The sequence below is a fragment of the Trichosurus vulpecula genome, chromosome 5 (assembly GCF_011100635.1).
Source record: "Trichosurus vulpecula isolate mTriVul1 chromosome 5, mTriVul1.pri, whole genome shotgun sequence".
Lineage (NCBI taxonomy): Eukaryota > Metazoa > Chordata > Mammalia > Diprotodontia > Phalangeridae > Trichosurus > Trichosurus vulpecula.
The window spans coordinates 119,089,168-119,113,327 of record NC_050577.1 but is presented as its reverse complement, the minus strand read 5'-3'; the positions used below and the strand labels follow the sequence as shown (position 1 = coordinate 119,113,327).

At 40.6% G+C, this 24,160-nt stretch overlaps 1 protein-coding gene across 2 annotated transcripts in view; it reads right to left on the bottom strand.

The window, feature by feature from the left end:
- Window positions 1-4,219: 4,219 nt before the first annotated feature.
- TNPO3 (transportin 3) overlaps window positions 4,220-24,160 on the bottom strand; it is a 111,821-nt gene continuing 91,880 nt past the window's right edge. For both annotated transcript variants that reach the window (XM_036758571.1, XM_036758572.1), the window contains exons 15-23: window positions 23,812-23,872; window positions 22,885-23,025; window positions 22,095-22,211; window positions 19,282-19,376; window positions 17,008-17,164; window positions 13,585-13,752; window positions 11,494-11,606; window positions 5,724-5,815; window positions 4,220-4,583 (exon numbers count right to left, since the gene is read on the bottom strand). In XM_036758571.1, the coding sequence (XP_036614466.1) occupies window positions 5,755-5,815; window positions 11,494-11,606; window positions 13,585-13,752; window positions 17,008-17,164; window positions 19,282-19,376; window positions 22,095-22,211; window positions 22,885-23,025; window positions 23,812-23,872 (913 nt within the window). In that variant the 3' untranslated portion in view covers window positions 4,220-4,583; window positions 5,724-5,754. The remainder of the gene's footprint in view (window positions 4,584-5,723; window positions 5,816-11,493; window positions 11,607-13,584; window positions 13,753-17,007; window positions 17,165-19,281; window positions 19,377-22,094; window positions 22,212-22,884; window positions 23,026-23,811; window positions 23,873-24,160) is intronic.

Below are 24,160 nucleotides of genomic sequence, written 5' to 3'. Positions count from 1 at the left end.
TGTCTGAATTGCTCTCACCTGTTTCTAGTATTACCCTACCCCCCCCCCCCCCCCCCACTATCTAATGTTAACCAGGGACAGGATGTCTTGCTTCAATCAACTGATCCTGAGAGCTGTCCTGCTTTCCAAACAAATGTTGGTGAAATGGGTTACTCAGGGTTCCTCGTCTAATTACCGCCACAGTAATATCATCTCAGCCACACACACAGGGATGGTCACAACCTTGATCCTTTCACCACCCTCAAATGTTCCATCTCCAGAATTTCTACAGCTGCACATCACCTCTACTCTTCCCATTCTCCATCCTTTATGACTTTCACTCACGGCAGCTCTTCCCCACTTTCCCAGGCCAAAGCCCTGCTCTAGATCCACTTTCCTCTCTTGTACATCTATTCTTTCATGTTTGACTTTTGGATCCCTTGTCTCCCTGTTCTTTTGCCATTCATGTTTCGAGGCCACAATCATATGCCTTTTCTGCTCTTGCTTGAGTGCTACTGAATGCAGCTGTTGGACGTGCCGATTGGGTGTTTGTCTTAAAAGTTTCCATGGCTCCCTATTACCCTTGGGATAAAACATATACTCGTTTGACACACCTTTTACAACCTGGCTCCAACCTTTCTTTCTAGGCTAGTTGTACATTCCTCATCACATACTAAATTCCAGCCAAACTAGCCCATTTACCTACAAACTCCATCTTGTGACTGCACCCATGCACAGGCTATCCTCCATGCCTGGGATGCTCTCTTCTCACTTTTGCACTTGGATGTCCTTTCCAGGCCCAGGGGCTCAAGGGTTTTCTCCCCCAAGAGGCCTTTTCCAATTCCCCAACACCAGGTGAGACTGTGAGCACGCGTGCGCGCGCACGCGCACACACACACACGCACACCCTCTCTCTAGTTAGTGGATTGCTTCTGAAGCGAGCACTAAGGTGGGAAAAGCAGGAGAGCTCATCTTTTTTCTAGTGTGCCTATTTCATTAGTAAAAGAATCCTCCCAACAAATGGTTCTAATAGCCTATCGTTCTGAGATTCTAAGGATGTACAATTCATCCTATTTTCAATTTTGTTGTGGCTGTTGTTTTAGTCATGTCCGACTCTTCATGACCCCATCTGAGGTTTTCTTGGCAAACACACTGGAACAGTTTGCCATTTCCTTCTCTGGCTCATTTTACAGAAGAGGATGCTCCATCTACTGTGCCACCTAGCTATCCATTTACTTTGGTTAGTCTTCAAGCTTATCAGTGTCCACAGCATAGCTGTTGTATTCACAATTACTTTTAAAAGTATAAATGTTAATGTTTAGAGACATGAAGTGATTTGTGGAAGTTCATAGTCTAAGTTAAGCAGCCAAGACTTTTTTATATTAGGTACTTTATTATACACTTCTACTGCTAATGGATTTCTACCTAATCCTTGCATTGTTGTTTGACTATTACGGGGTCTTGTTTTTTAACATTTAAGAGAACATCAAGTGGGGGGGAAGGCAATGGGGTACCCTGATTATTAATATGCATTTTTCAAAATCATTTTTCCCTTCAGCCTTTCCTGCCTGTATGCCTGAATGCGCCATCACCCACATTATTTTCTGGTATACATTCTGTACTTACTGACCTGTGAACATGTTGTCAAACTTCCTAAGAACAGGGAGTCATCATTTTTCTATTTGTATCCCTAGTGCCCAGCACACAGTGAGCACTTAATGCTCGTGTACAATACGATGCCTTAGACAGTCATTTTGACAAAGACAAAGACTTAACTCACTCCTCAACTTCACTGTTATCGAAAGAGTTGGATTGGCATAGTTCAGCCCCACCTCTCACTGGAAAATAAACCAAACAACCTTTCCTCCATTTTAACTGGACCTACTTTGTCTGTTTTAGCACTTCCATAAACCAAGGTCATAAAACCCACCGTACATCTTAAGTTGGAGAAGACCTTTTCCCCTCTGGGATGCCAAAGCTAGCTTCCACCTTGGTAAGAGGTAATTGCTATTGTCCAAGACTAAAAAAACACAATTAGGGCATACTCTCCCCAAATCTCTGCTAGAGAACAGAGATGGGTCTGTTTTTAAAGCTATTTCTTTTGAAGAACAACAAAAAATGCTAAGAGAGCTTTCTCTACAGAAAAGTTCAGCACCTAGTCTCCTGCCTATTAAGGAAAGAAGTGCCATTCCCATAAATGAAGTCCTTGCTAGTGACCCACAATTATCAGCACCATTGGGACAGACTGTGTTGAGCCAGTCATATACCTGCGGCACTGTGGAGAACACAGTGGCACATTAGCTGCCCTCATCAACAGATTCATTGATTTCTCCCAAAGGGGTCACAATACAGACTCACTTTGCCAGTTCATTTCCCCCATCCCTCACACTGCCTATTAGTACAGAACCCTTTAGATGGACGAAGATCTAGTGATGTTGCTACTGCTACTGGGAAATTCTGTCACGATGTCTTTGAACAATTCTAAATACTTAACTGAAACTGGGGAATCAAGCACAGGAAATTTTCATCTCACAGGAAATGCCAGACTGGCAAACAGGTTGGGGTGGTGGTGTTTTCCCCATAACCCAGCATCAAAGGTGCTCACAGATTTTAAAGTTAGTCAGTGACTAGACACTCAGGTCAGTTCACAGGTGATGGCAGAAATGCAAAGATAAGCTTTTGCATATAAGCTTTCCTCCAAAGACCTGTTCTCATCCTTGAAAGATACAATTCCTGGTATATAGTAGAAGCATAACAAATGTTAGCGGACTGATGGGGAAAATTAAGAAATTGATTACTAAAAATGATGGAAAAGCACTTATTAAGGGCTTAGTGTGCCAAGCACTGTGCTGAGTGATGGGGATATAAACAGGGGCAAGCAAGCCCCACTGCTCAGCCACCTCTAAGTCATGGGGCCAGTACTCCAGCTTGTACCTCCCCTCCAGCGACCCTGGGCTGGATTAGGGCTGCTTTCACCTTAACTTTGCCTGGCACTGTCACTTTCTTGCCATTTCCAAAAGGACGGCGATCCTAAGACTCACAGGTACTCCTCTAACTCCAGATGTGCCGGACATTACACACCACTGGTGTTTTATCAGTTGGTGGAGGTACCTTCCTCCTTCTATAAAGACCTTTATGAAAATAAGAAATACAACATAAGGATTTTTGACTTTAAGGAGAAAGTTGAGGGACACTGGGATCAGGTTCTTCCTTAAGAAGGATGAGAGAAGTCTGTAGCAACACCCCAGGCACAAGCTTGTCCTCTACCTGTAAAATGACCTAAGTACTCATCTAGATTTTTTCAGAGCTATTTTTTTCTTGGTGAAGTGTGTCCAGAGAGTGAGCAAATTAGGAGAAGAAAATGGTCAAATAGACGTAGTAGTTAAGACAGAGAAACACAAATTAACATTTTTAATTTATTTTTTTGTTGTTTTTTTTCAGTTTATTTTTTGTTGTTGTTGGTTTGTTCTCGAGATGGCTACAACACCAGACGGAACAATGCGCTCAAGTCCAACACCTGTGCAGGGCTACACTGCTTTGAAATGTTAAGATCTGCTTTTGGTTTCCCCCACCCCCATCAAATAAATTTCAAATTTTTGAATAAAATAGTTATTGGTCAGCCCCGTAAAACACACCTCTTTAAATCTCAACCCCCTTTTCCTCTTTCCCATATCTGGGAAAAAAAAAAGAAAAAAAAATACCTCAAAAATTTTTTTTAAAAAAACACCTAAAAAAGAGAAAATTTTTATATATATATATATAATATATATATATGACTCCCCCAGTTTTGAACTCTTCTCCACGAGGCTGACAACAACTGGATGAGCCAGATGCAAGTAGACTTAGGGTCTGAATGGGGCCAGAGTTGGGGTGGGCTTGAACTTTGATGCTCCCATCCTCCCCCGACTTAACTGGGGAACCACATGGACAGGTCAGGACTAGCTCTAGCTCTCTCGCTCATTGTTCCTTGTCTGAACATCAAGTTTAAAGGGGGAGAGAATTGGAGGGTGGAAGAAATCCTTATTCTACTTGGATCCCTGCCCCCAACAAAATAAAACAAAATACCCTCCCCACCCCCCACCCCTCCCAAAACACCTCCAAGATGTTGGTTTTTTTTTTTCCTGCTTCCCCAGTGCAATAATTTGGTTAATTCATTTCAATCTCCACATTTTCATAAGTAATTCTGTTGTGTGGTTTTTGTTTCATTTCACAGATAGTTTGCTACTTTTAGTGTGGTGTGTTTCTGGTTTTTTTTTTGTTGCCAGGCAAATGTTTCTCTTCAGGTTTCCATTTAACTTTTCCTCTTTTTTTTTAATTAAATATTTTTTCCCTTTCTAAAAATGAGTCCATCAGGAAACCAGCTTCCCTCCCATCATGCTGGACACGCTGCAGCCATCCTTTAAAAAAAAAAATCACTCTGATTTGCCCTCTCACTCATAAACAGGAACTCCCCACAGGACTGCCCCAGGAGGCCAGAGTCTCTCCCTGTTTGCTGTGACAGCTCTGGTGAAAGGGTGTGAAAGTCCCTCTGCCACAAGGAAGGGTTCTGATTGTGAGACACATTCTTGTTTTCGATTTTCCTGTCTTCTAATAAAAAGACATTCCTGAGAAAAGACAGAGAGGGCAGCTGATTAGCAGTGCAGAGCCAACTTTTTAAAGAACTAGGCCACTAGGCAGGGTAGCCCTGAACTCCTCTGTACTAGGCTCTCTGGCTCAGGCTTCCATTATGAGATCAATCACTAAATCTGTGACTAGAGACTGCTTCTAAGAGGACTTCTTGTAAACAGACCAAACAACTGTGTGAAGCAGGAGGGTCATCACTAAAAAACAATTAAATGTCCATTCTGTGCTTAACAATGAACGCCACAAATCCTGACGGTACCTGAGGTGCCCAAGCCATTTAAGAACATAAATTGAAAAACAAACAAACGAACAAACCATCCTTATCCATGAGGGATGGCTGAACGTCCCTTTCAGGGGATGGTCACTCTCAGGCCTTGGAATCTTGCCTACCCATTCAAAATGTCCTCTTAGGAAGACAAGCTACTGATCTACAAAAGAATGGCTTTTTCTTTTCAGCTAAGAGAACAACATGAAGTTAACTGGTACCACAGATGAAACCTGCATTAGATGGGGCCTTGCCCTCTGTGTGCCTGCACTGCTGAGCCAAACAATTCTCCAGCTGAATGGAAGAACCCAGCAGTAGACAGAGAGAAATTTTGCTAATCATGAAAACTCAGACTGATAAAGAGTACATATAAATCATTCTTAGTACTTCTGCCCAGCCCCACCAAAGGTCTTCATGTCCAAAGCAGTCATCCACTACATAAGACACAGACGTGATTAAAAGAGATTTAACTGCTTGTCACCTTTTATACAAAGCTTCCTAAAAATAATTGTGTCTGTATATGTGTATATGTTTAATAAAGGGAAAGCGGGAGAAAGAAGGGATTGCCTGGGAAAGTCCTGGACAGGCCAGTGCTGCCCAAGCTTGGCTCAATTCCCACAAGGAATGAATGCAATCCAGAAGAAGAAAGTGACAAACACTTCCTTCATTATATGTTAACCAATGCCGTAGAGTTGTAAGAATGCTCACTCAATATGTTCTCAATGATCACTCAATATGTTAAATTATCCAAACCCCCACTGTCCAGCCCTAGGGGTCTAGGACCCCAGTTATCACCACGGAGCATTTACTAACAACCTGATGGCTCTTGCAGAGCTGGGGATAATGCTTAACTCACCTGGGAGACAGGCACAGTGCAGGAGCTCAAGTTATCGAAACAATCTGGTGAAGTCCCTCAAGGCCCAGCAAACTTGTTTACATTCCTCAGCGCTGGAAAGAAAAAAGAGCAATTCTTTAGGTTTAGTGGGGAGAAAAGAGGAGGTGAATCAAGATAAAAACGAGTAACTGAAATTGTACAGGCTGAGAAGTATTTCAACTCAGGCAGAGATTCTGACTCAAAAGTTCCTTGACCACATGTCACATTTATCCTTTAAATGGGAGTTTTATGAGGAATGTGTGGTTACAGAAGGGTTGAAATGAATGTAAAAATGTCTTTTTGGATGCTCTGTTTTGGCTGAAGATCTTGGTACAAACGCATGCTAAGTAGCAAAAGCTCCAGTCAATGCAAAAAGCAAGTATACTCTACTGAGACTCTGTCTTTTTTCCTATGCTCGATGTTATACCAAATTCTCTACTCACAGAAGCATACTTTAGGCTAGAAAAATTCAGATGGGAAACTAAGCCTGCATCAGTCATTGATTTTCTAGTTGAACAAGCTACTCGGGATTTCTTTCTGGGGGAGGAGGAGAGAGGAGTTGGGGCATGTAGAGCAGCAGCAAGAAGAGGAGGAAGTTGGATATGGTCCTCAAGCAGACGTCGGAGCTTCATGGGGGGCATGCCAACACTGAACTGACCTAGAAGGTATTAATTTAATTTTATCTTTTCAAAACACTGTTTGGTACGAAAAACATGACTGAGACACTGGAACGTGAACCTAGTTCCAGACAACAAAATGGGTGCAATTCTGGAGCCAATCTCAATAACCCAGTGGAACCAGCCTAGTACAGGTTAAGGAGAAAAGAAAGTCTTGGAATCTTCTTCTGAATATCCTCATGCTTGGAAGGAGTTTAGGTGGCCAGTACCTCCCAAGCATAGGCCTTATGTTCAGAAGTTCCTCCTTCTAGCTTGAAGCAAGTGCCGTCAAGAGGAAAAAGTATAAGAAGTGATAGAAAAGGATAGAGGAGAGAATAAAAGTTAATACATTAGGCATCCATATTCCACTTTTCCCACTTCATGTGAAGCCTTAAATGACAGAGCCCTGATCTCAATAAACAGCAGAATCTTGGAGTGATCTCCCATTCCTCCATCCTAGAAACTCAACAAGAAAATTCTTTCCTTTCTAGATTTAGCAAATTTTAATGAAATCATTAACTTTCTTAGGCAAATGAATGATGAGGATCTGTGAAGGAACTAGAGTGAACAAGGCCAGTTTCAAACATGCCTTCAAGTCAGGAAGGAGGGAAAACTCAGCAATCCAAGAAGTGGTAATCATGGTTAGTGACAGAACATAGGACTAGGCCACCCCAGGTTCAAGGCCAGCAAAATATTAACTTAGATTCTACAAAAGTCATTCAGCTGACTCCCTAGAAAACCTCAAAAGAGTTGGGCTTCTTTCCTACCCCTGTATTCATACTCTCCCTGCTTTTCTTTCTTTCTTTCTTTCTCTTTCTCTTTCTTTCTCTCTCTCTCTCTCTCTCTCTTCATTTTTAGGATTATATGGACTCTCCTTTAGTGAAAACCAAATTAACTATGTTGGTCTTAAAACTTCTGAGTAGTAGACAATCGACCATTTTTAGTAAGGTCTGAAATCTCAACTTCTTTCTCTCTCTTTTTTTTTGGGGGGGGGGGGCGGGGGGGGTGGGCTATTGCCTCTTTGGGTTTTTTTTTACATGTGTAATGCTTTCACCAAAAAAATCAAAATTTTAAAATCAAAATTAAAAAATTGAAACCAAAATTCTAGCAAAGGAAAACTGCAGAGAAGCTGTGTGGAATGATGGATAGATATAGACAATAAGCCCCTATTCCCAATTCTGACACCAATCTTTTTTGCTGGGAGGTAACTTTTTATAAAGTCCTTGACCATTTCAAAACCATCAAATCCAAATACCTGCCACAATGATCGTTGTCAGAAGTTAGTGAGATAAAAGAAACTGGAGGCATTTCTAAGCTGTTTTCCATCTGGCACCTCTTCTGGCAACTTGACGCTAAAATTTTTTTTCATACTAAGTTTCCTCTTTCTGACATTGTAAAACTTAGATCCCATTCCTCTCAAACTATTCTCTTACCCCACTATCCAAATATCTTTATTGGTCTCCATTCGACAACTTCCAGGTCAACGACCTTTTAATCTTTTTTATTCATTTAACTTTCTTTTTCAATTAACAAGCATTTATTTTCTGAACCTCCTACCCCTCCCAATTTAAAAGAAAATTATACTGCCCCCCCTTATAACAATTATGCATGAGCAAGCAAAAAAATCCCCACATTGCCTAAGTTACAAATATTTGCCACATTCTGCATCTTGAATACACCTTCACCCAGTCAGGAAGCATTGACTATCATCAGTCCCCTGGAACAAATCATGGTGGATCATTGCACTGATAAGAGATTTTCAGTCTTTTAAATCTGTTTGTCTTTACAGTGTTTCAACAACCTCCTAAAAAGGGGGGTATCAGAGTACTGTTTTCTACTTGGAATGATGGGAGAAGACTGACTGAATGGAATTCTGTGGCTTAGCTCTTGTGAGCAAGGCAGGTGTGACCAACTTAAGCAAGTGAAGGATTCAATATTGACCTACAATGATTTCTGTGGACAGGATACAGATGCAGCATTGGTAACTGGCACATATGTCCCATCACACTCTGGGTCAGACCTGTACCCTAGTCAGCAGCACCCATATTCAGCAGCATCTCTTTGCCCTGAGGATCCTCATGCAATTTACCAGGGGGCCCATGGAATAAAGCAGAGAACAAGAAAATGTGAAATGGTACTGAAAAGCATTCTAGTCATTAGCAGTCCATGTCAACTGAGAGGTTATTTAGCCTAGTTATTTAGGGGCTTTGGAAAGCAGAACTGATCTTTTAGACAAGAGTTCCTTACAAGCACTGAATAACTCTGAAAGACTGGAGTCTGCCAGTACTCTTGAGAAGCACGCTGGGGCTTGCTAAAATGAAACTGAACCAGTTCACCCTCTCTCTGCTAGGATGGCAAATCTATAACGTGTTGGTGCTGGTTCTACAGCCAGAAGGCAGACTGAGTCATGGAGCCAGCAGCTGAAGGGCAGCAGGCAATCTAAAGAAGCCAATTAACTGTAAAAGGTGAGGAATGATCCCAGGTCCTCTTTGGGAACTCCACCAGCATTGCCTTTTTCTACAGTCTGCTCACTCTTTTACCATCATGTCACAGGCTGTTCTAGGAGGAGCTGCCAAACTTGTTTAGCAATGAAACATCCAGGGAAGCCCAAGCGGCAACCTGGCACAGCTTGGTTTTGATCTCAAACAGTGAAATCAAGTCAGCAAGTGTTTTTTAGACATCTACTGTGTACCCACACTGGACTAAGTGCTGGGGAAACAAAGAAAAGCCCACATTCTGCCCTAGCCCTGCCCTCCACACCACCACCAAATAAACAGTCAGTCCCTGTTCTGCAGGGGCTCCCAGTCTAATGGGAAAGTCAACATTCAATAACTATGTACAAACAAGATAGAGATGGGATAAATTCAAGAAAATCAACAGAGAGAAGGCACTGACTTTATGAGGACTTGGGAAAGGATTTTTGTAGAAGTGAATCTTTAGCTGAGACTTGAAGCAAGCCTGAAAAGCTGGGAGATGGTGATGAGAAAGGAAAGAATTCTGGGTATGAGAGGAAAAATACACTGAGTTGGAGATAAGGGTCTTGTGTGAGTAAAGGCAAGCAGGCCAATGTAATTGTGAATGTAGGGAGGCTAAATATCTCTGCTTTTTACTAAGAAAAGAATTTTATTAACTGGGGGCTTCTGCAAGTTTTAAATTAACTTTTCAAACAAGGAGGTAAAACCAGGGACCCTGTGTTGACCCAATGAGATTCTCTCATACTTTCAGAGATACCCTGTTGTCTCATCAACATATGTAAGCACTATCAAGGGAATATGGTCCTGTGGGGGACAGTTATTCCAGAGCTGGCAGGGGGTGAGCATGCCACAAGATGCACTGGACACCTGCGGTGGGGCTTCCTTTTTGTCTGAAATCTTCAAACACTACTACTTTGACAGGGTTTTCATCTAAACAAATAAGATTCCCATCACTATTCCCATCTATTTTTCCATCCTGATTTATTCAGTTTGCTACACTTTTAAAATCAATTTATTCTTGGGACTTTCATACTGTCATTGTTCATACCTTGTCTCTACGGTTGGAAGCAGAAAAGACACTGCAAACCTGAAACATTCCTTGGTGAGCAACTTTGTCATTCTTGCATATGAAAGAAAGCACTGAGCACAATTCAATAAAACACAGACAACCTATTACTTCCTATTCCTGACATCTCCTAAATCTAGGTTCTTTTACCTGATATTACTGTACAGGCAACAATGAGGGAAAAGGTCCTTCAGTAAATGAAGAAAGTGGGGAGGGCAAAATAATTCTTTCTACTCCACCAGTTCTCATTTTCCCTTAATTTTCGCTTTGATGAGAAAAGAGGAAACTCATCAATAAACTAACACGACTCTGCCTGACCACTTGACCAAATCCATAAGAGAACCAGGCAAAAGCACCAGCTACTGCCCCCTCCCTTGTGGCACAAAAATTGTGTATGTTAACAGTTCTGCTGGACAAATTCATAGTTATAAGGAAATTCAAGCCATTTTGTAAGGCTACTTCAAGAACTATACAAAAATACCTCATGAAAGGGAAATCCCCATTTCCAGAAAAAATGTGACACATGGCTGTCACATGCTATCACTCAGTCATGCATACATGAATCACTTTGCCTACTACTGAAACACCATTTATTTCTAGAGCAGTGAGATTTAATGACTACAGTGCAATCCTCAACAGTACTGAGGCCAGAAATCATGAAAACAAACCCCTGGGGCACTCTGGGAGATGCTAAGGTTTAGTTACTTTGAAAAGTAATATAAAATAAACTAACTCTCCAGAGGGTACTTAATTTCTGTTCTGTCATGTGTCCAGGCAGGTGTAATAATAACAAATAATAACAACTTATGCTTTTATCACACTTCACACTTCCAAAATGCTTTACATATATCACTATCTCACCCCCCTCACACGAGCCCTGCAAAGTAGGTAGCAAAAATAAATATAAACATAAATTCCTTTTCAGATATATAGACTAAGGCTCAGAAAATACCTTGGCTGATATCACTTGACTTGTTCAATGATACAGCCAGGACACGAATACAGGACTTTAAGTACTACATCCCAAAGCGTGAGATGCCCATTCAATAGCAAATCCCATTCACAAAGCTCTACTGTTTAGCTTTCAGATATCAAAAAGAATGAGGTGCAGACACAAGGAAATTCTATTACGAATGATCCTGGAATTCTGGATTTCGGTGTGTCACCTAGAGCAGGGAAGCTGACTTGTTGAGCCCTGCTAATGGTGTGTTAGTATCGTTCGTGTATTAAAGAAAAGCATTCGTACATAACTCCCATCACCTACCTCACCTAGGACACTATTTAATATAAAAGAACATCTAATAAAGTGTTATTGATGCCTACTAGATCTAGCTTTATACAAGACCGTCCAAGTCAAGCGATACACTATGTAATCCTTGTCTACTCCATGCATACTATACATAGCAGATGAAAGTCAATCGAGAATAGACATAATGGTATGAGTTCACAAGCACTAGCTCCAAGGGTCAGAGATGTTTGTTCTATGCTGCCCACTCCATGCCTTTAAGCTGCCCACATCCCCTACATTCCTTAGAACCTCCCCAACACTCACTTACCTAGTAACCTGCTTATGGAAGTCTGTAAGTTGTTTATGCGTCACTGTGACAGCTCCCACAGTTGTTTCCTTTGGTAAACCCTTCAGAGAATTCTCTAGCCAACGACAAAAAGTCTGTATTGGGAGAAAAGAAAGAAAACAAAGTGACTGCAGGATGGTGAGGTGCATCCACAGCAGTTAGCCAAAGCAACTGGATGCCTTCAGCAGCATTTATAAACCTAGATCCAAAGCCTAGGAAAGGAAACCTAAGCTATCCCTTGAGCCCCCAATTCCTGAAATTAACCCTTCACAGGTAACTGAAGCAGCCTAAAAGGAGCAGGCTAGAGACTTCCCATCATAGCAGTAGCAGACAACACTTCCAACAGAGTTCTCTCACATTATAAAACAGTCTTCTTGCTGGGCTTCTTCTGTTTCTGCTGGTGGCTGCCAACCCCTATTCTCAAAAACTAGATATACCTTTTCATCAGTAGGCAAACTACCTTTCAGGATTAGAAATCCCAAGCAACTCAGAGAGGTGGAGATGCAAAAAGCCAAAACCAGATGGGCCTGAGAGCAATTAAACTTTAGATAGCCTACTAATGACAGAAACCCAAAAACTTTGGGGGATATAGCCCTATTAGTATGACTAGACCAACTCAGTGTTCTTTGATACTATTACAGGATCTGCCTGCTCTTTGGGATGGAAAAATTCTGCTTTATTTAACCTAAATTTTACTTTTGCTGCTATTTATGTTTATATGCCCTATCCTCAGTGGAAAAGAGGAACATTCATCTGGTTGTCACCTTTCAAAGGATTAAAATTGCTCAAATCCCCTCCCCCCCTTTTTACTTTCTCTAAACCAAATATTATCATTCCTTTTTTTATTTGGAGGGGGAAGGCAAGGCAATTGGGGTTAAGAGATTTGCCCAAGGTCATATAGCTAGCGTTAAGTCTCTGAGGCCAGATTTGAACTCAGGTCCTCACAACTCCAGGGCCAATGCTCTATTCACTGTGCCACCTAGCTGCCCCAATTATTATTCTTAAGACGTTTTTCTGAGCTCTTATTTTTCAGCTATTTCCTCGTTTTCATTATTTTTCTCTGGATTGGCTTCAACAATCTGAAGAAAATTTTCTAGCCAGAGCTTCACACCAGTATTCTGGCTAGAAGACTATTTTTCTGCTCTCAAATGTTTTCTCCTACAAACATATCCTTTCATCTGGCTTAAATTCTCACAAAACTTAAATAAAAGTAAGTGTTGAATAAATACTAAAAATCCAATATTCTTCCAAATGCTGCCACCTAGGAAAGACAGATAGCACTGCATACATTGAGGAGAAAGAACTGGGGCACAGTTAGAGAAATCTAGCATTTGGCAAAAGACTTAACACATTTCAAAGTGTGAACCAAGGTATCAATCAATATTTATTAAGCACCTACTATGTGCCAAGCACCGTGCTAAGGCACAATTAGCCACAGAGAAAATGAAAGCAGAAAACAAGTTACATTGTAGTCAAATTTTTTATTCACTAATATGTAGGGCTGACTGAAGTCAACTTCAAGATATATTAACAGTTTTGCCATACTCTATTTCAATGTGCTCATTACTACAAATTGTCCCCACACCTATAATCTAAGACTATATAGCTCTACCATAACTTATAACTCAAGCAATCCTATTCATATTCTTGAAGCTAATTTTAAAAGGTTGGAAATTACACATAAAACTAAAAATTATGATGGAGTATAAGACCTTGCTGTCTTTCTGAAGACATATGCACACATGTTCCTTGGGTGGGTCTGTATCAGTGATAATACCTGTGTCAGTTAACATTTCTTCAATAACTAGTAACCATTTATTAAGGGTATTATATAGGCATTTTCTACCAACAAATGAACTCATTTTAGCAGCAGAAGCAAACACAATGTTTGGAAGAACCTCTTATTTGCTAATAATATATTAACAAATTTGTAAAAACCCTACAACATCCTTACAAATCCAATCAAACAGGGTTGATTTTCAAGTCAAATAGTCTCTAGGAGTCAAAAGGTACTAGGAATTTCTGACTCCTGAAAACAAACTATAGCGTTTAACCCTTGTAGGATTTTCTTACCGGTCTGTCGACTTGCATGATCTCCCAGAGCACTTCGGCTACATCTGGAAGGGTATACGGGGGTAGGCAGAAACAACATGTATGTAGCAATTGGCTTACAAGCTGCTGTCCGAGCTGGTTCATCACCTGTCCAATCAACTCTTTCCGAACTTCATAGTCTTCTTCATGCTGAAGAAAAACAAGTGAAGTGAGCAAACCAGCCTCTCCAAAGACTAAATACTCATTCCATGTTTTCCTCAAAAAATCTTTACTGATCCCTTCTTCCCTTCACCGTTTCCTCCAAGGAATAGGCATGTCTCTTTCTGGCCCAGGCTAAGCATACATTTGGTTCTATCTCCTCCCATCTCAATTAGCAGTTTGCTCCATAGGATTTAAGATGACAGACTGAAAACTACAAGGCCATATAGTATAAACTCCTCATTTTACAAAAAAGGAAAAGGAAATTAAGGTTCTGTGATTCTAAACCTAGTACTCTAATTTTGTGATATTCCTCCCCACTTGGTTGGCTTTGTTACAAGTCACACTTTGAAAGATTGCTGGGGATGGGGGTGAGGGGAAGAAGAAGAGGAGAGAGAAGCAATTCAGCAAAACCAATCAACAACATCCACTACATCTGACAGTATATGCAATATTCCACATCCACACTCAGTCCATTATATTCCTTTCCCCACCCCACCCCCTGCAATGAAGGGAAGGAAATACACATTCTCAACTTTTCTCTGAGGCCATGCTAGACCATTATAATTACACAGGATATAGTGCAATTTTCTGTTCTCTCCATTTATGTTGTTTGTGGTCACTGTTTTCATGGTTCTGATAACTTTGCTTTGCACCAGTTCATATAAACCTTCCCATGTGCCTTTGAATTATTCATATTCTGTCCTTTTTTATGACACAGCAATATTCCATTACATTCATGTGTCACCATTTATCTTTAGCCCCTTTCCAAATTTATGGGTACCTACTTTTTTTCCCAATTCTTTGCTACCATAAAGTATTCCTATGAATATTCTGGTATAGAGATATAGAGATAGATAGGTAGATAGACAGATGGATAGACAGCAGACAGACAATCAGACTAGACAGACAGACTGAATGACCTTTCTTCCTGTCTCTGGCATCCTTGGGCTCTATGCCTACCAGTGAATCAAAGGGTATGGACATTTTCCTCTTTTTTTCCTACTAATTCCAAATTGCTTTCCAGACTGGATGGACCAATTCACAGCTCCATCTATCAGTGTGCCTATCTTTCTGCACACCCTCTAGCACTGATGATTTCCATCTTTTGTCACCGTTGTCAGGTAAGTGGGTGAAAACTCCAAGTTGTTTTGATCTGTACTTCTAATTATTAGTAAAATTTGGAGCATTCGACCATATGGTTGTTAAGAATTCACAGTCATTCTAAGGATTATCGATTCATATGCTGTGACACTTGGTGTTTGTGATCTTTGCTCCTGTTCTTTAATATCTGTGTTAATTCCTTCTATACTATGGATATCAGAGATATTTGATGCCCTAGTACTCTTTCCACAACACCCTGACTGCTGTCTCTCATGCCTTTTCTTACCTATATTATCAAGAGTTCAAAGTGACCTCTTCACCAACAAATCCAAAGTCCTTTACTCAATCCTCATTCTCCTTTCCCCTTCTCCAACATGTAATACCAATGACCACTCTCCTTCCTTGACTTAATACTTTAGGTATGGGGGGAAAATGCTAAACTAGGCATCAGACCTAGATTGCTTAGATTCAGATCCCATGCCTGATACTTACTAAGGGGGTGATCATGGACAAGTCACCCATGCTCTCTGCCAAACTAGGGACAATGCTGCTTATAGTAGCTATTCCACAGTTATTGGCTCCTTTCCCTTTAGCTATAAACCCCATAGATCTGCCCTCTCTTTAACTGAGAAAAGCTACTTCAGTTCCGTCCAGCTCTACTTCCACTTCTCTTCTTCCTTTCCTGTTCAAACTTCTTGAAGAAGTAGTCTACCCTCAGCACCCCTAATTCACTTCCCATTTCTAAATCACCTATCTGGCTTCTGTCCCCACCACTCTACTAAAAATAAAAGAATAAAAGTTACCAAAGACCTCTTATTCATCAAATCTTTCTTTTTCTTTAGCCTCTCTGTAGCATTCGACAATATCCTTTTCCTCTCTGAAATTATTTATACCCTGAGCAATATTACCATACACTATACTGCTAATCCTCTCAAACTACTGCTCCTCTGTCTCCTTTTCCTCCTCCCAATTCCTGACTGTGTGAATTATCCAAAGTTCAGCCTGATGTCCCTTTTCCTCTCTATACTGTTCAGAGAGCTCATTCATTCTCAATTTCAGCTATCATTACTATGCAAATAACTTCCAAATTTAAGTCATTAGCCTTGCCTTTTCATGCAAGTGCCAATGGTACATCCCCAACTAATGACCAGATACTTCCTTTTGATTATTATGCCATCCTTACAGACTTAGCAGTGACAAACGGCAGAATGTGGAAAGGGAATGGGATTTATAGGCAAAAAGACCTGAGTTCAAATCTCAATTGTGTTTACTACAAGGGAGCTTATTAACTAAACATAACTTGGCCTCAGGTTCCTTGTCTGCTCCATAATCTTACCTTTTTAGACCTATATCTTCTCTCTCTGTCCTACCTATAACCTACATATCTCATTTATCTTCAGTCTTTCTGTCTACTAGTTGCATTCCTACTGCCTAACATGTCCATATCTTCCTCACCCTCAAACAGCTGTCCAGTGTCTACTATTCTCCTAAATAATCTTTCTACTCCAGTCAAATTGGCCTACTTCATTTTTTTCTCCCTTCCTCCTTTTCCTCCCCTAATTTCATGTCCAAGAACCTTTGCTCGCCCTCCTTTCCTAACTAGAGTGTCTTTCCCCTCTCTTCTCTACCCTTCCATATGGTACCAATTATTTATGGCACAGATGAATCAATCCATCCATCCATCCATCCATCCATCCATCCATCCATCCATCTATCTATATATCCCTATCTCCAGGAAGCCATTCCCAAGTCAAATATTCTCTCCTCATTCAAGTAAAGCTCTTATTGGGTACACAACTCATTTGTTATACAGAACATATTACATATTGCTATTTAACATTCCATGTATTTATGAGGATTCTTCTTTTAGGTTCATTCCATTCAGCTAGACTGCAAGCTACTGGAAGGCAGGAAGCATCTTATACTTCTTGAAATATGACAGTGCCTAACATAGCACCTTGCTAATAACTGATCCTTGATAAATTATTTCATGATTAACTTAATATATCTACCATTCCAGATTAGCTGAGCACAATGGTGCTCCAACGGCAAAGACTCAGGCAGGAGACCATAGCACTCTGCAAGCAGCTTAAAAAGGAGGCTGATGAGCCCTGCAAAGACAACACCACCTCTGGTACTCACGTCATTGGCTACTCCTGTGTGGATGAGGTCTCGTAGGAACTTCATGACACTGCAGTTGGCATCCCGGTGGTCAAGGGTGGTTGAGGCAATGGCCCACTGTAAGATGGGGATAACCACTTGGCTCCTCAGCAAGGTCACAGGACTACGCTGGATAAATCTATGGATGGAAAGAAAAGTGAAAGACAGAACACAAATTCCATATACAGAAGGGACTTGTACTTTAGACTGTTACCAAGTCTAGAGAAAGGCCACAGACTTATCATAGAATTAGGTGGTAAAGTGGGCCTAGAATCAAGAAGACCTCAGTTCAAATCCTGCCCCAGACATTCCTAGCCTTCCAGCTTGTTGACATTTTTCAGATCTTGATTCTTTCATACAACAAGCTAGCTATCCCTTTGATTTCTGTGTCACCTGTAGATCCGATACACACAATACTAATATACAGTTGGTGGATTAGTCCAATCATTTCGGAAAACAATTTGTAATTATTCAAGAAAAATCATTAAACTGTTAAATAGTTTGACCTAGGCACCTAGTGGTGCAATTTACCACAGGAGTCAGGAAGACCTGAATTCAATTAGGCCTCAGACACTTCTAGCTGTGTGACCCTGGGCAAAATCATTTACCCTCTATTTGCCTCAGTTTCCTCAATTGGAAAACTGGAATAATAAAAGCACCTAAATCAGAAGGTTGTCATAAGGATCAAATGAGATATCTGTAAAGAGCCTAGCATAGTGCCTGGCACATAGTAGGTGCTAAATAAATGCTTGTTTTCTTCCCTTCTCCTAAGTAATATCAATTAATCAACACGTCTCAAGCACGGTGCTAGGCAATGAAGATACAAATCTAAATAACGAGACAACCCAAACTCGCAAAGCGCTTACATTCTAATAAGGGAGACAAGCTCATCTATAAGCTTCGGTAGAACAAATACTACTGAATACAGAGAAGCTAAATTCAAGGTGGTTTGAGAGGAGGGAAAAGATGCAGAGGTAAAGAAGCATGGGGAACAGCCCAGTGCAACGGCACACCATTAGCACAGAGCAGTAAGAAGGCTGGTTTGGCTTGATTGCAGAATGTGAGAAAAGAAAGGAGGATATAAAATGAGGCCAGAAAGATAGGATGGGGCCGGGTAAAGAGCTATAAAAGGTAAACAGCAGCTTATTTTTTATCCTAGAGGCAACAGAGAATCAATGGAGTTTAGTAACTAGAAAAGTGACACAATCAGATCTATACTTAAGAAAAATCACTTCAGTAGCAGCATGGAGGGAAAGACCTGAAAACAATTAGAGAAAAACGATTAGAAGGCCATAGTAATAACCAAAGTGAGAGATGATGAGGCGGCAGCTGTGTGAGTAGAGGAGCGGACAGATGTGAGATGTTGTGGATGTCAGACATGGCAACTGAATGGATACGTGGGATGAAAGAGAGTGAGGAGGAAAGGATAACGCTCAGATTAGGAGCCTGGGAAACTGGGAGAAAAGGGATGCCATCTACAGAAATAGTGTTTGGAAGAAGGATAGGTTTTGAAGGAATGTTTTGGACACAGTGAGTTTGAGATGCCACTGAAACATCCAAGTTTGAAATGTCCGGTAGACAATTGGTAATCTAAAAGATACATGCTTTTTAATGAAAATACTAAGATTAAATCCCATGATTATAAATTTAACAAGCCATCTTCAAATCACTCAGTTGTATCCATTTTAAAGTTAAGTCCATGTCCTGAGTTTTAACCTCTATTTTTGAGCCAAAATTGGTTTTGGATGATGAGAAGAAAATCTTAAAAGACCTATTACTCCTGAGTCTTGAAGATAGTTTTTTGCCTTAATACTATCACAAAAGGTTCTTTCCTAGAAGGCTACTGCAGCCTACAACATAAAGTCAATCTCCAATTAAGCTGCTATTGCTTAATAAATGAAGGCAGGAAAGCTTAAGTAAAATCAGTCAGAAAAGACTTAAGAAGGCAATATCTTCCAGCTTAAATTCAAAATCTTAGAAAGCCCAAAACATTCATATGATAAGTCCCACACAATGCCTAGATGAACAGGATTCTAATAACCTGTTTTGAGAAAACATCAAGATAACATGCTCAATACTCAATCTCAGGGTAAATTATGGCTGAAGAAAGCAATCTCATACAATTTTCTCCTACATATCCTAATAGCTATTGTTCTTGCAAATTCCAAATGCCAAGTAAAAAGGGCAAGGCAATGAGCTGAACAGCAAAACCAGACAATGCACAGCAACGAGAGACATTTTTTGTCAGAGAGTTACCTGGTAGCTAGTCTGAACAGATCATCCACAGTATCAGGGTGGTTCTGAAGGCCGTTTTGCTGTTCTAAGAGCTGGAAAGTAGGGATGCACAGTGCCTAAAGAGAAAAGTAGATCTTTTAGCAGTGGCTATCTGTAAATAAGCAGCACGAAGTAGCGGTTAGAGTATGAGTCTCAGAGCTGAAAAAACAAGGGTTCAAATCCCACTTTTAGTACATACGGTCTTGTGTAATCCTGGTCAAGGATCCTAGGAAATTCTCTAAGACTATTAGGTTTCATAATAATTGTTGACATACACTGGAAGCAGGAGCTTCATGACAAAGAGTTCCCTTATACCAATGAAACTACAGTTCTAAGCCACAGCCCATACCTTCCCCACATACCAAAGAAGAAAACAACAACTATAAATAAAGATCAATTCATTAACAAGCATTTATTAAGTGCCCACTTTGTGACAGGCACCGTGTTAGAGGCTTAGGATAAAACCAAAAATGAAACAGACCTTACCCTCAAGGAGCACACAGTCTGGGGTGTGGGAGAGAAGAGGAGATAATATGTACACAGAGAAGTAAATACAAAATATATATAAAGTAAATACAAGTTAATTTTAGGTGCAGCACTACCAAGTCAGATGAAGACTACAGGAGATAAACTTTAAAAGAAACTAAGAATCCTAGGAAAAAGAGAGGAGGACAGGGAATGCTCTAAGCATGGAAGAAGTATAAAGTAAGTTGGTTTGGCAGGAACACAGAGTGTGTGATGGGGCCCAGCACATGTAATAAGCCTGGAAAGGCAGTGAGAACCACATCATGAAAAATATTATATGCTAAAGGAGCTGACATTTTATTCGAGGGTTAAAAGGGAACCACTGGAGTTTAATGAATAGGAGGAATAACAGAAATGAGGACAATGCATTAGGAATTTCATTCTGGCAGCTCTGAGAAGGAAGTGGCATACAGGAAAGTGATTGGAGGCAGGAAGACCACTTGGGAAGCTATTACAATAGTATATACTGGCAAAAAATTATGAAGGCTGAACTAGGATGGCAGGCATGTGACTGGAAAGAAGAGGACAGATACAAAGATCTTGTGGAAGTAGAAGTGACGAAACTTGGCAACTGATAGGACAGTCTGAGGAGGTCAAGTAAAGTTAAAGATGACGCCGAGGAGGCATACCTGAATGAATAGGACAGTGTCTCTGCCACTTACAGGTTGTGGGAAGATGGGTGGGTTGGAGGGTAAATTCACAAGTCCTGTTGGGGACTTGTTGAGTTTCAGATGCCAATGGGACATCCACTTGGAAATGACCAATAGGTAGTCAACCAGAGCTCAAGGGAAAGGCCAGGACTTGATTTACAGATATGGACGTCACCAGCATAGGGATAACATATGAACCTATGGGAGCTGGTGAGATCATTGAGAAAAAGAATGTAGGAAGAAAGAACGGCCCAGAACATTGGAGTACACCTACAGTGAGGAGACAGGACATGGATAATGATCTAATAAAGTAGAAGTCAGACAGTTGGAAGGAAACCCAAGAGAGGTGTATCAGGAAAACCCAGGGAGAAGCGAGTATCCAAGAGAGCCTGGTCAATGGTTTCAAATGCTGCAGTGAGGTCAGTGACAAAGGGCCACTGGATTTGGCCACTCAATAACTATTAAGATTTAGTAAATCTCTGGTCAAGGTGGCAGAAATAGGTCTAGATAGTGAAAGACATGGGGTGTAAGGCTGAGAAATGAAAAGTAAAAGTGGCAGAAGAAGTTAAAAAAGATAAAGTTAAGGGAGAAAAAAGGGAAAGGAAAAAACAGAAGCAGAGGAAAAGGAAAGAACTCTTAAGCTGATACAGGTAACCTGAAAATTACAATACAATTTTCAATTAGAAAAGACAAAACTGATTTTGTTTTGTGAATGATGAAGATACCAAAAAAAACCTCATAACATTTTAACCTCTAAGTTAGCTGAATGCCTTAAAATGTAAATTACATTGTAGATAACCTAAACCACTAAAAAAAGGTCATTACACATGCATGAAACTTACGTATCACAATAATGAAGTAACCTCAATTTCAAATTAAAAGCTATCTCAGGAAAACTGGGTATAAAACTGTTCAGTCCTTTTGAATTACTTGTTGCTAAACCCCATCACTGCAAAGAATCAACCAAAGAACACCTCAGATGTTTTCTCCTTTCTCCATTACTTGCTGCAGATTTTGGTACCTCTTCTGCTTCTTAACTAGTTTCCAGCTACCAAGCAAGCTAAGCTGGCTATCTCAGACAGGGAACTCAAAACGAGGTCAGTCTGGAACTTGGAGCTCTCGTCCAAATGCAGCATGCTTAAATACAATATCTTTGGAGCGCCTGAGTCAGAGTGCAGCACCTGTGATGCAAATTAAAAACACATACCCTCCTATACATGGTCTTCCACAGAAAAGACAGTAAATTTCTACTGACTTTAAAAAATTAGCTCAATTGCATGTGGAAATCAACATGCCTAGGAACATATCATAAAGAAGTGCTAGACTTGGGGGCAGCTAGGTGGTGCAGTGAGTAGAGCACCGGCCCTGGAGTCACGAGGACCTGAGTTCAAACCCGGCCTCAGACACTTGACACACTTACTAGCTGTGTGACCCTGGGCAAGTCACTTAACCCCAATGCCCTGGCTTCCCTCCAAAAAATAAAAAAAATTAAAAAAAAAAAAAAAGAAGTGCTAGAATTGGGAAACTGATGAAGAACATAAATATAATATCACATTCGCAGCCAGTTTCTCAAGATTTCCCAGGCTCAGCAGGCAGCACTACTCCTAAAAATAAACCTACCTGTAACATGTCTAGCAGGCCCTGGCGACAACCCTCTTCCATCCCATACTCATCCACTAGGATACTACCAAGGTACAGGAAACAGGAGTGCTGATGAACCTGGTACACATTCACCATCTGTTCAAGGAAAAGCAGTAGTCAGCTAGAGTCAACAAGTCCTTGGGCTCTGCACCAGCACTACAGAAAGCCCGGTCTATTTATTCACAAGCCTTCTGAGAGCCAAGCTGGCAGATAAGCTTCTTCAAAAAGTTCGCTCTCAATACCTTTATAATCTCCAATTGTCAAAATTTTCAATCAGACTGTGAGACATACTAAAAAACCAATAATCAATAAATAATCAAAAATATTTGGTACTGGTTAAAAATAGAAAAGTATACAGCTTGAACAATCTACATAAGAAAGAATCCGAATCAAACTCGATGATCAAATGTTCAGTAAAATCAATGCAGACAGGATAAAATTGCTGATTTGGGGAAAAAACTCCAACAACTTTGCATCAAATATTTTTAATAAAGAACTGATGCCCAAAATACACAAGGAAATGATAAAAGACCAAGGGCCATTTCCCAATAGATAAGTGGTCAAAAGTCACAAACCAACAGTCCTCAGAATGACTGCAAATCTTAACAACTGCCATTTGATTAGTAACTAGAGATTCTATCTTCACTACCAAATGTACACTGCAGATGAGGAATTAAAGCCCAGGCAGAGAGGCTCCCCAAGTATCAAGCCCTTAGTAAGTTAGCCCCACATTTTCCCACACTCCCACAATGGCATCCTAAGAACTCACCTGTGTAACCAGGGGCTGCAGGAGGGCAGCGGACCCTTTACCTACACATCGAACAGCAAAACGCAGGCATCTGCAACATCGTTCCACAATCCGGTTATCAGCTCGGTGTTTGTTCAGGGTCTCTGACAAAACCGGCCAAATCTGAGCCAAAAAGGAAGAAGAAAAACAGTGAGATAAAGAGCTAAGCAGGCCCACCAAATATGACACTCACTGATTTACCTTATAAAAAGACTCTGACTAGGCTTTTGAGATATAAACACATTCATGTTAGAGATTAGATCAGCCCCATTGAGACACAACCATCTTTTAGATGAAATACAGCAGCAATTCAACAGCTAAATAGAAATGCTATGTGACTAACAGTGATTGTAACTGGTCATACACTACCTCATCCTCTGGACTCCCTAAATTAAAGAGCCAACATAAATCCCAAGGAAAAGATAATGCCAAGAAAGTGAAAGAACTTGGACAAAAGGATTGTATTAAGGAAAAAGGAATCCACACTGATTATCTAAACACAGTAAAGTATAGTAAAAAACATTTAGCATATACATAATGCCTGTTGAATGACAGGTCCAGTAAGACAGGGAGAAGGCCAGTGTATTAGAGTTGAAAAACTGGGCCAAGGGAGATTAAATACATTTCTCAAAAGCACTCAGCTATCAACAACACTGCCAAGAAGAGACTCCAGGGTTCCTGAGGGACAGCTTGCCCTGGGGACCACACGAATTAATCAATTTCAAATTTTGTTTTGAGTTTTTCAGTCAGCTCCCTTCAGCCTTTGTTTTAAGAAACGTATGCTGTATCTACTTTGGTGGTTCATTCTCCCTTATTTTGACAGAACAGGTCTATCAGGGTCATATTTCAACTACCTGAATCTCAGTAAGCGAAGGAGACCGAGAGATTTAGGCCCACAGCAGCACTTACTTCTTGTATGACTTTTTGGCACGGATGAGTCTGTCCATTTTCTACAATAGGATTGGTGTGTCTGGGAAGAGACAATGACCCAAAGTAATGAAGAAGGAGCAGCTTCTCTGAGAGAACAGCCCCAAACCTCTTTATTCAGTAATGTCTACCACCAACAAGAAAGCTGAGATATTAATCTCATTTATTATGCCTCCCTCAATCCCCCTTCCAAATTAACTGTAACTCTTGTACTGATAATGAAATAGCCATTCCAACCAGGGACAGATGTGCTGGTAAATGTTTAACAACTGGCTTAGGGGCAGGGGTGAGAGGATGGGAAGAAATATACAAGACACATTTTAAATTTAAA